This window comes from Populus euphratica, unplaced genomic scaffold, assembly GCF_000495115.2.
Source record: "Populus euphratica unplaced genomic scaffold, PopEup_1.0 scaffold318.1, whole genome shotgun sequence".
NCBI classification, from domain to species: domain Eukaryota; kingdom Viridiplantae; phylum Streptophyta; class Magnoliopsida; order Malpighiales; family Salicaceae; genus Populus; species Populus euphratica.
This window is the reverse complement of record NW_011500003.1, coordinates 120626-133288: the sequence shown is the minus strand read 5'-3', so window position 1 is coordinate 133288 and position 12663 is coordinate 120626. Positions and strand designations below refer to the sequence as shown.

Here is a 12663-nt window from a genome sequence, read left to right as displayed (position 1 = left end):
AAAAATGCACTTTTAAGTACTAATCATACTGCTAGTACAGAAGGATTTAAAGCAGAAAGAATTCCCTTTTCACAATAAGATTGAAGGCGTATTTCTTCAGCCAATAACTCATTGACAATAGAGTTAATAGAAGGAAATGGAGAATAATGTAGAACTGAACCTCCAAGTCCTTTAAAATCACTGTGAAGTGCTATTAAAAATTGTACCAATCATTGCTGTTTTTTACGCTCAATATAGACACCACATGCCTTTAATTCTACCGATTCTGTAAGAGCCAATTAATCCTAAAGATTTTTCATAGCAGAATAAAACTCTTGAATACTTATATTCTTCTGCTGAACAGCTTATATTTCATTCTCTAATTGATATTGTTTTGAAAAATTTGATTGCGTGAATAACATTTACAAATGATCTCAAACCTCATTTGCTATCTCATACTTCACCAACTACATACCTATGAAATACTCAACAGAATTGTTGATCCAAGTAATGATCTTTGCATTATTTTCTTTCCATGTATCTATTAAAACAACATCCCCCTCCTCATTATTTTTAGGTATTATATAAGTTCCACTAACATACCCCCTATATCTTCTTACCCTTAAAAAAATTTCTCATTACATAACTCCAATATGAATAATTATTTCCATCCAACCTCACACTCACAGACTAAAATGAATCATCTCTTTCAGTAGCCATAATTAACATAAAAAAAACAGAATACAAAAGCAGCGAAATACAAAGTATTAGATTGTAGAAATTGAACAGATATCACATATACTCAACAAATATCTTCTCAAAATCATACAATTACTTCAAAATACAACACAAATTGCAAAAGATGAAATACCAAAACAATTATAGAGACAAAACATAAATACCAATTTGTAAAAGCTAAAGGAAAGTCAAAATACTAGATTTTGCAGAAAAATAAAACAAAATATCACTCCAATTTTTATTTATTTATTATTAAGCCTCATTCCATAAAACCAACTCTGATACCATGTTAAAACAATTCAATTAACTCAAAAATAAATATGAACATAAAAGAGAAGGAGGTTAGAATTCTCCTAAGTTGATTTGTATTAAAGTTCTTACTTTAACCTAAATACAAAGAGCTTATATATAGGTTAAGTTAAAAATATTATTTTACTCTTAATACATAAAATAAGATAAATATATTATTTAACACGAACATCATTTGATCCATTGCTTAACATATAGTATATATGCATATGAGAATCTAACCTAACACGATAATCAGCAACATGTAAGAATGTGCATTCTAATATATTCAAGACCTTGTCAACAATTTGAAATATCAAAAACAAAATAAATTTATAGTATAATCGTGAAAACCAAGTTAAACTCAAAAGAAATTATATTTAATTTTCCTACAATATACTGAAAAAAAAAGAAAAAGGGATTTGAATGAAATATTTAAGAAATAATAATTCTGAAAATAATAAATTATATGCAGTAAATCTTTCATCTACCGAAGCTACTATAAGGAAGCATTGTCTAAATTATAACATTTTGTATAAATATCTATTTTAATTATTAAAGAACTATGTAATAGATTTTGATAACTATCCCGCGACATGCGGGTAGATAACTAGTTTTTTCTATAGGATAAAATGGTTCAATCAAATTATTTATTTTGGAATGATGTTGATGTTCTTTTTGTTTTTTCTTTTCTGCTGAGCCATGCGCAAAATGATTCGACCAAATGATCCAGTTTGGCGTCATGCTGACAGATCTTCCAGTGCATATGTTGAAAATATGGATGATGGTAGAATGACGTGTAAGCTTTGTGGGCAATTGTTTGCCCAAGGTACTTCCATCTCGAGGATCAAATTCCATTTGTCAGGAGTGAAAGGGCGTGGTGTTAAAATTTGTGAAGATGTTCCAAAAGAAGTTCAAGATGCAGCCCTTGTAGCAATTGGCGCTCCAGAGAAAAAAAAGCTTAAAACTGTAGCAGGCTCAAGCAGTAACGAGGTCCCTAACGCACAAGAACAGAACAATGAAGGGACACATGTAGACATGGCACAACAAGGAGAAGCTGTTTTCACTGGAGAACATGCATGGGCAAATGATTTCATTAGAGGAGGGATTGAGCTTGTGCATAATACATCGGAGCGTAGACCAATAACAGAGCAACTCTGTTCTCCATCAGTAAACAATGATGTCATTATGAATGAGGTACTTGGAGGGATTGAACCTATGCATAATGCACTGGAGACTAGACCAATAACAGAGCAAGCAAGTCAAGAGTGTGAACGAGGAGTCTGTGACTTCTCTTCTTCTTCCGCGGTGGATAATGTCATTGGCAATAACATAGAAAACCCAGCCACGGGATTCATGCAGCCTGGTGCAGGAGCTAGCTCTTCTGGAGGCCTTAAATACTACACAAGTGAGACTACAGGAGATATGTTACCTACTAGCTCTACAAAGCTAGTGGGTCGAGCATTATAAGAGAATAGGAATAAAATATGATCCTAGTTAAAGGATAATGAAGTCTTAACTGTTATTTATGGGATGGGGGAGTTGATAAAACAACAATGCTGTAACATATCCGTAATAAGTTTATAAAAAGATTAGACATTTCTCATCATGTTTATTGGGTGATCGTGTCTCGAGATTTCAACATTAATACATTGAAAAATCTTATTGCTAAACGACTTAACTTAGATCTATCAAGAAAAGATAATGATTAAAGTAGAGCTGCTAGCTTGTCAAAAAAACTAATAAAAAAACAAAAAGAATTTTTATTTTAGATGATTTGTGGAATTCTTTTAAGCTAGACAAAGTGTTAACTTAGATCTATCAAGAAAAGATAATGTTTTATTTTAGATGATTTGTGGAATTGTTTTAAGCTAGACAAAGTAGGAATTTCTTTCCAATTAAACAGATGTAAGCCAATTATCATAACTCGATCAAAAAGGGTTTGTTACCGGATGAACTGCCAACACGAAATCAAAGTGATGCCACTTTTTGATGGAGAAGCATGGACATTGCTAATGGAGGAACTTGGACATAGCTATTTCTCTAGAAGTGGAACTAATTGCAGTAGCCATTGCAAGGGAATGTGCTGGATTATCTTTGAGAATTATTACAAAGGCAGGAAGCTTGAGGGGAGTAGAGGAATTCTAATATAGTTAGTCTGCCATAACAAATGATTCTAAATAATTAGATATAAATATGTCATAATTAGATGAGGATTTGTCTCAGATAAATTACATGAATGACCAAATAAATGTATTTAATAACTAAAAGGATAGGTTTACACCCAAAATAAAGTTTAGTTATGTTAAATCATAATAATAACTCAAAAAATTCATAACTTTTCATAGTGGAACTAACTCAGCTTCTCATAGAGGACCAATTCTTATAATGATGATTAAGATTCAGACACACCTCCAGGAAGGTATCGACCGTTAACTTATATTTATGATTCTTATAGTGTTGCCTTCTTTACTTGTGAACCACAATGTTTTTCAGTAACAAATTCTTTGTTTATCTGGCTTCTGCAATTGGTTTCCAACATTTGTTTCTTAATTAGTCATATACGTACACGTCCTGCAAATAACAGAAATCTTTTGTGTGAATGAATATTAAACAATTTGACAACTAGGTTTTGCGACAATCCAGTTATGAAGAGTTGATCAAAGTCTAAAAGGATGAATTGTATTTCAAATAATTTTCACTTAAACCTTGAATAATGCATAACTGTTTAATAGGATTCGTGGGACTCATTTAAAATTATTGGTTTCACGGGGTTTATGTTTTTTGAGAAACTTAATAGTTAGCCACTTAATTTTCTTTCCTGGGTAATCGCATATTTGTCTCCAACAATTTGCAATCTTTTGGTTGTAGTCTCTTAATCGTCCCATGGAATCTCTGAAATTTATCGAAGTTTCTTGCATTCGGATAATTTGAGGCTTCTCAAGTTAGTGAATGTGGAAAATATTTGAGGGAGTAAAACTTGTCTCCTGACAAATCTAGTTCCATGAACATGGAAAATAAATTTCGACATTGTCATTTAACTGACATCGATTACACTGCAGTATTGCAGATCCAGATATCTTAATATAGGACACCACAGCGAGGAAAAGCTATATATCCACAAAAAATTGCTTGGAGCTGCAAGTCTTCTTGGAGAACGAAAAGGATGGTAGCTGGATCCTGTTGAACACTCTGTATTCAAAGACCTGGGGAAACTTGAATGCTCCTCACTTGTCCATTCACTGGAAACTTGCCAGTTTTTGAGCTACCTTCAAGAAGATAAAGCTCAAGATGACTTAGATTATAAATGCTGCTGGAATATTGGCAAGGTTATTGCAATATGTTGCAGTTAGGACTTCAAGCCTCGTTATATTTTCAATTGATGAACACATTAAATAAAGCTTCTCCAAGCATGGCATCTTTTCCACAAATTTTAGAAACACCTCAAGTTTTTTGCAGGCGGTAAAAAGAAGGGTGTCGAGAGATTTCAATTTGAAGCTGCTAGGAAGAATTCTAAGGTTAAAGCAGAATTCAAGGCTTTAAAATTGAAGTACACTAATAAAACCAACAGATTGACGAATATAAAATAAGTTCATGCAAACTTCTAGATTCATCCTCTATTTGGTGCTTGAATAATCATGTATTTAGAATAAGTTTTTGTTAGGATTTAAAGAGAGAAGCACCAAGAGATACAACCTTGAATCCCTCAAATTGCTTGATGAAGCTATGCTGCATCTCGAGGACAACAAGTTCTCTTCCATGAAATGCAGGTGACGTTGACAATAAAGGACATCCAGGCCATTCAAGCCATCTTTACGAATTTGGGAGATTTACAGGAACCATCCTTGAACAATGCCTTGCGGATTATTACTATCCGAAGCCTTTTCACCTTCTTAAAGACCTCAGCACTCAATTGCATGTCTTCTGGTTCTTGTAAATCTGTCACAATCCCTTCGATCTCATCTGTCCCCTGACGTCTCAGCGAAGAAGTAAACCATACAACTGCATCAGAATGGGACTCTCCATCACCAAATTCATCAATAGCCAAGGTAGCAAGGTTCTTCTCCTTTTGGCGACCTCATGCTTTGTGTTCCATAAATTAACACCTCTTCATCATCCATTGATCTTTTTGACCAAGGGACTGCCATCACTGAGCTTCGACTAGCAGCAACTTCAGTGCTTGAGATATTAGAAGAAACTCCTTTTCTGCTTCATTCTTTCGTAGATCCTTTACCATCTCGGTTTCTCATGAAGGTATATATTGGTATCAGTCAAGCCAGAGATTCAACATCAGAAATATATGTCTCATCTTTTTCAGTTTCATATTCTTCTACTGCAGCCTGTTCCCTGATGGGAGTCCCGCCAAGCTCATTAAAGAAACTCATTGTTTCCTTGCTCTTTGGTTGAAGTTGAACTTTTTCCTCTAATTTCTTGATGCACATTGGATTCCAATTACTCACATCCATTGGCTGCAAAGATAAAGAAAGCCAATGCTCCAGTTGATGCTCCCCAGATTTGGATGATATCAAAGGGTTACCCGGCTTCTGATCCATTGGCTGCAGAGAAAAAGAAAACTGCTCCCCACGCTGATTATCAGCAGTTTTTTTTCTGCTCACCTTTGGATTCAAACTGAGTTCCAAGTCATCATTGTTGCATCCTTCAGTTAGATCTGATGATGCTGGCCGCTTCCTGTTCATACTAGGACTCAAAGCGAAGTCGGGGTCATCTACGTAGCAACTTGTCATGAGATCAAATGAAACAGAGTGGTCTGTGTGATAACTTGTGGATTGAGTGGAACTTGGATCACTCACTGTCTTATCTTGCTTGTATATAAAATAGATCCCACACATTTTCAACGCCGAACCCCTTGGTGCTCCGAGGACTTCAAATGAAATCTCAAAGCGAACTAAATCATTTCTTGCTGTACCCAAGGCTCTAGTATAGCAATATGGCTGGTAGTATAACCACATATGATCCGTCTCCAATGGAAAGAAATGTCTTGAGCACAAAATCATGCTTTTCCCATCAACAAACATTTCACACGATATATTTGCTGTCACTTCATCCTCTAAACATAAAATGGAGCAGATAACCAGTCCTTGGATTTTCTCGAAAACAGAGGAAGGTACAAGGTAAGTCAAGGAGCCCTGTTCACTAGTAAACGCGAACCATTCTGGAATTTTATTTCCAGGAAGGAATATTTCAACTTGAAATTGCTTATGAAATGCCTGTTACAAAAAAATAAAGTAACATTTCTGTGGTTAACGCTGTTCATGATATAAGGTGAATGCAACAATGAAATCTGAGATGGTAAATTTGGTTCAACATGACCATTTATCAACAAATTCAAATAGCAAGCATACATAGTCACAAACACATTTGTGCAGAAAGAGATAGAAACAGATGAAAGAGAACAGAAGATATCAACATTTTGAGTTTGCAGGCAAGCCAACCTTACTAAAGAATGCATCCTCCAAATTCTTTCCCTGGTTTTTAGCTAGTTTGTGGCAGTTTGAGAAGTCAACAACGCGAAGTTTGGCTGGCCATTCACCTTCCTTCTCTAATGGTGAATATCTTTCCAACAATTCACAATCTCTTGCTTCTAGTCTCTTAATATTCCGTGGAAGCTCTGGAATTTCTTGAAGCTTCTTGCATTTATGTAACCTGAGGCTCTTCAAGTGAGTAAATAGCGAGAGTGTTTCTGGAAAGATAGCAAAACTGTTTCCTGACAAATCTAATTCCTTCAACATGGGAAAGCAATCATGCATCTTCAAGAAATTGACATTTCTTAGACAGCAGTTTCGTAGATCTAGCCATCTTAACGAAGGAAATCCCAATGAGGAAGATCCATCAAGAGAATTCGCTTGAGCCGGAAGGAAGTCCGATCCTGAGGAATTTTCATAACAATTTGAAGATGTAAGGAAATTTGATGGTACCTCATTCTCCCCATTCACTGGAAACTTGTCAAGTTTTGAGCAACCTTCAAGAAGCAGACACTCAAGATGTGTAAGTTTATAAATGCTATTAGGAAGATCGGCAAGGTTTTTGCAAAATGTCAGGGTCAAGACTTTAAGTCCAGATATATTTTTGATGGAAGAAGGAAGCGCTTTTATTGCAGTTCCACTCAAACAAAGTTTCTCCAAACATTGCATCTTTTCAACGACGTCAGGAAACGCCTCAAGCACTTGACAGCCTGAAAGAAGAAGGGTGTTAAGAGATTTCAATTTGACTCTTCGGGGAAGACTTCTGAGGTTAGAGCAGAATTCAACATTCAAGAATTCAAGTTTATCAAGATATCCAACAGACTGATGAACCTCAACCAAATTTGCGCACCCTTCAAGATTCAACCTCTCAAGATTCCTGATGGTTGAGAAGTCGGGTGTTTCTTTTAGGAACCCGCAACCACTGAAATTCATAAACTTCAAGCAACTGTAATTCTGTGAAACAGAAAAGGTATTAGTTTCTGATAAGTTGATGATATAATTTGTAGAAAGAAACCTCTAATAGTTTAAAACCTTGAATCCCTCGAAGTGGCTGATGAAGCTATGCTGCATGTTGAGAACAACAAGTTTTCTTGCATGAAAAGTAGATGGCAGTGACAATAATGGACACCCAGGCCATTCAAGCCATCTCAACTCATTTGAGAGATATACAGGAGCCACAGTTAACAAAGCATTGCGGATTATAAGTATTCTAAGTCTTTTCATCTTCTTAAATGCTTTAGCACTCAAGTGCATCTCTTCTGGTTCATGGAAGTCTAGCATTATTGCTTCAATCTCATCTGTTCCCTGAAAATTAAAAGGATACGCATACAATGTATCAGAAATGAGTCAAAGCATTCATATTGTTACCAAGGAGAAGAAAAATGGGTTGCCTTCGAAGTATTGTTCATAAGATCATACTCGCAAGTATACGCGACACTCACCATATTTTCGGTCAATACATGAGCAATATCCTCATGAAACCACAATCTGCTGCGCCTGCCTGGTATATTGGGAGATTCTTGCTGAACAATTTGTCTGCCCATTGCTTGTAGTAGATCATGCATCTGCAGCTTATTATTCTCTATACTTATCAAAGACTTCTCAATAAGAACTTGGACTCCTATAATTGGCTTGAAATCGCATGCAAGGAACACTTTCATCACATAGTCTTTGTCCATTCCTCTAAAGAAACACGCAATATCAAGGAAAATGGCCTTTTGAGTGCCATCCTCCAAGCCATCGTAACTTATTTTGAGTATTTCATATATCTTTTTATTAGGAATTTGCTTCAATTTATCTAATTGACTTTCCCATTCATGTACACTCCTACCATACAGAAAAGAACCCAACACAACAAGAGCTAATGGCAAGCCTTTGGCATAAGTTACTGCATCGCATGAATGCATCATGAACTCCTCCTTGGGTTGGGAATTTCTGAATGCATGCCAGCTAAAAAGTTGAAAAGCATCACCTGGACATAGTTCCTCCACTTTATGCACAAATCTTACTCCATGGGAAACAAGCACATGTTCATCTCTACTCGTAATAATGACCCTACTCCCGGCACCAAACCAATCTGGCTCTCCAGCTAGTCTTTTTAACTGGTCCACATTATCCACATCATCAACAACAATAAGAACCTTTTTACTACACAACCTGTCCTTTATCACACTGATTCCAAAATCTATATTTCCAACAGACCAATTTTTATTTCCAAGTATCTGTGAAAGAAGTGTTTGTTGTAGTTCAACAACCTTGTTTTGCTTTGCCATTTCTCTAACGTTTGCAAGAAAGCTGCTACCTTCAAACTGATTAGCAATTTCGTTGTAAATAGCTTTGGCAACAGTTGTCTTGCCTATTCCACCAATTCCCAAAATCCCTACCATGCAAACATCATTTGATGCGAGGCGTAACTGACAATTCAAATCTTGGATATGGGAATCAAGTCCAACAGGGTAATCGGCAACATGTAAGAATGCGCGGTTCAATATAGCCAAGACCTTTTCAACAATGCTCTGGATAGTTTTAGCCTCATTCCTGGATATTTAAATTGTGAGAATCATGTAATGAGCATGGCCAAAGCTAACCGGAAAGAGATTCAATACTTGATCAAACTTAAATTTAAGTTAATAATATCATGAAACAAATCCATCATTTTCGATCACCGCAACATCGTTTGGTTATCCAATTTTAAATATGTTGTGAATGGATTTCAAACTATTCTCTAAAACAGGAGGATTTGTTGAATAACTATTACCGGAGGAGGTTGTAGAGTAGTACATGGTTAATACGGAAGGAAACATTTTCTTGAAGAGGCGTTAATGTCTCAGGAAGAAAACATTCAAGAACTTATAACTGAGGATACTCAAAAGCAGGCTGCGTACAAAATAGACTAGAATACAAACCGAGTCTCAAGAAGTCTAATGAGCTGCAATGCTAGGTGGTAGAGTTGTTGGAGAAAGAGTATATTATAGAGTGTGTGAGTCCCTATATAGCTAGTCCCAACCCTTTCTTGATCTCAAAGAAAGATGGCACGTTGGACATGTCCTTAAACCAAATCACTAGGAAGTACATGTATCCCATATCATGTTTGGATAACATATTGTCTTAGCAGATTGATTCTACGACTTTATCAAAAAAGAAAAAGGGTGGAAGATGGCGTTTAAGATACCACATGAGTTGTATGAGTGGATGATGATGTGATTTGGATTGTTCAATGCACCTATAGCACCTTTATTTGGTTCATGCACCGGGTGTTGAAACCATTTATAGGCATAGTCGTGCTGATTTGGAGCACCTGCAAGCTATTTTTGGTACATTAAGGCATGACTAGCGCGTATTCCTTACTAATAATGTTACCTTTAGGTTTTTTTTTTTTTTTTAGCTATTTTTGGTACATTAAGGCATGACTAGTGCCTCTTCCTTCCTCATAATGTTACCTTTAGGTTTATTTTTTTATATGGTTCGTAGGTTGATGAAGCCTAGGTGGTAACTATGATGGATATCCCACTACCAATAGCATTTATGAAATTAGGATTTTGGTAGAATAATTTTATTCAGAAAATAACTAGCAGTGTGGCTACGGTTCTTCAATGGCCCCTTTTGGTGAATCTATCTTCTTCTTTTTCGTGTTCCAAGCCACCCATCGATCTTTGTAATTGTGGCCTCCTACCACAATCAAAGAAGACTAAAATCGATTTTTTACTAGTTTAAATGCTGGCGATTAAGCAGTAGCTCAACTGTTGTTTCTAACTTCTCTGTGGTTGCCTTTTAAGAGTTTAAGAGCATCACACCATGTATTAATTCATGGTTTAAAATCATATTTTATCCTAAGGTTTGAATGATCAATTCAATTTGTTGTCTCCTAGTGAAATTAATTCATTTAATTATTACATTGGGGTCAAAGTTTGATTGTCTATTAAAATGCTCTAAATATATAACGTCAACAGGTTGAAGTTTGACTGTTATTTTTATTAGTTTTAACTAAAGAAAGAACTTAATTTATTCTCTAGAAAATAACAGTTTAATGACATAATAGATCAAATCGATAAATCAAGCCTTTGCAACCACAATAAAAGTAAAATATGCTTTTAACCTTATCTTAACAGTTTTATCAATGAATCCATTTGTTTTTACATTTAAAAAAATTATTTTTTAATTTCAAATTATTTTTTAAAATCGTTTTTAATAGGTTAATATTAAAAATAATTTTTTAAAAATAAAAAAATATTATTTTAATATATTTTCAAATACATATAAAATCTTTATTTTTATCAAACCTATAAAATTTCCCTGAAACTTGAATATAAAAAGTCAAAGACGGAAACATACTTCTTGACAACTAGATTAACCTCGAAATTAGGGACAAATAGCTAAACAGTAAATTTGGAAAAGAAAAAAATATATTTTCAAAGACAAATTAAACAGATAAATTAAACAATTAATTTCTCCACATGAATTAGAATGGTAGGTGGAGGAGAAGGTAGAATTTACCCGTTGTCCAAATGCCACCCAGACAATCTAGCTGCTTTTGTTAGAGCTTCCTTCCACTCCAGCAACTTGTCCATACTTGCAGCAGCACATGAAGCTGCACGAAGCACAGGTTCTCCAAAGCTGTCGTTCTGCACTTCTACATCTGATGGATCCACGTTGTAGAACACGGGCAAAACCACTTGCCCTTTCGATTCCTTGCATTCAATCATCTTCACCAGCTCATCCAAACAATAGGAAGAGCATGCATAGGTTTCAGAGAAAACAACAATGGAGATCCTTGATTGCTCGATAGCTTGGAGGAGTGCAGGAGCAATCTCTTTTCCCCTCTCAAGCTCGTCATCAATGTACACATGAACTCCTTTGTTGCACAAAGCTTGGTGTAGATGGCCAGTAAAAGTGTTGCGGGTGTCTTGGCCTCTGAAATTCAAGAATACATCATGCTTCCAACAATTAGTGGAAGAGGAAGAAGCCATTGGATCAAAACTTTCTGATAGCCAGATACCGGAGGTAAAATATAGAAAACACTTTAGGCCATCGGGTGCCCAGAGCATGAGGTGAACATAAATAATGTGAACGTAAATGTGAAAAAGTCGGAAAAGTAAATAAGAAAGCAACAACAAGAAAGAAAATGTTGAAAATGTAACCCATTTTCATACTAGCAGTCAGTTTGCAAGTAATGTTGACCAAGTGCTGTTAGATGATCTGTGATTGAGAACGATAGTAACAGCAATGACCAAAAGACTTGAAGAATTCCTCGCCTACGTTACTTTGAAAAGACTCGGTGGTGGCTTGTCTCTGGGCAACTTTTTATAAATAGTTATAAGACTTGATACGGGATTAATCCCACTCAAAAATCGGGTTATGTGTTGAGATTATGTATATTAAATTTTTAATTTTCTTAAAAAAATAATATCATTTTAAATAATAAAAATATGATTTTTCTACTGTTAACGACCAGGTTAGATTTTGGATTTACATATTATATTATATTATGAAGAATCCATTTAGAAATATGATAACTTCGTTTTTAGATTTGCTTAAAAATATATTTATCTTATAAAAAAACATGAAACTGATATATTATTTTATTTTTTTATAATTGTTTTTAATTATATTTTTTAAAAACATTTTACAATTTAAATAAATATAAAAAATAACTCAATAATTTATATTTAATAAGCAGAATTTAAGGGTTTATTTGAGATTATATTAAAATAATTTAAAAATATAAAAAATATTATTTAAAAAAAAAAAACAGAACAGTCTTTTAATTATTTTTTTTTTTGTAACGGGGCTTCACCGTGTTCAAAGGCTCTAATGCATCTGGAATCTTGGTAGCTATGTGAATGGGACCATAGTACGGTTCTTACAGTTGGCGCATCAACAAGGCAGCAGCACCGTGTTTGTGAATCTTAACACAAATGTGGGCATTTTACGATATTTTATAGAGGGACGTTTAAAGAATGATAGATTGTTTTTTAAATTGTTTTTTATTTTAAAATTTATTAAAATAATATTTTATTAATATTTTTTAAAATTTATTTTTAATTTATTACAATAGCAAATGTGTCCTTTATCTTGGAAAAATCTTAATTTAGTGCAGAAATTTATATAATCATTACCAATTCAATCTTAGACAGTATATTTATAAATTCTGTCAATTAGATCCTAAATGGTATAA

General features: G+C 34.6%; 2 protein-coding genes across 3 annotated transcripts in view; one reads left to right on the top strand and one right to left on the bottom strand.

Moving 5' to 3' along the window:
* LOC105141012 (probable disease resistance protein At4g27220) overlaps positions 1 to 2475 on the top strand; it is a 24285-nt gene extending 21810 nt beyond the window's left edge. The window contains exon 8 of the mRNA XM_011048076.1: positions 1706 to 2475. Within this exon, the coding sequence (XP_011046378.1) occupies positions 1706 to 2475 (770 nt within the window). The remainder of the gene's footprint in view (positions 1 to 1705) is intronic.
* A 1503-nt stretch (positions 2476 to 3978) lies between these two features.
* Positions 3979 to 11764, bottom strand: LOC105140977 (TMV resistance protein N-like). 2 transcript variants are annotated; one of them, XM_011048029.1, is made up of 5 exons: positions 10983 to 11764; positions 7931 to 9026; positions 7521 to 7793; positions 6459 to 7442; positions 3979 to 6233 (listed from the first exon to the last, which is right to left on the bottom strand). In XM_011048029.1, the coding sequence occupies exons 1-5, from the start codon at positions 11531 to 11533 to the stop codon at positions 5277 to 5279; spliced, it is 3861 nt and encodes a 1286-aa protein (XP_011046331.1). In that variant the 5' UTR covers positions 11534 to 11764; the 3' UTR covers positions 3979 to 5276. The 2 variants fall into 2 exon arrangements, with proteins under 2 accessions (XP_011046331.1, XP_011046332.1); XM_011048030.1 differs by lacking the exon at positions 10983 to 11764 and adding an exon at positions 9395 to 9835.
* Positions 11765 to 12663: the final 899 nt, after the last annotated feature.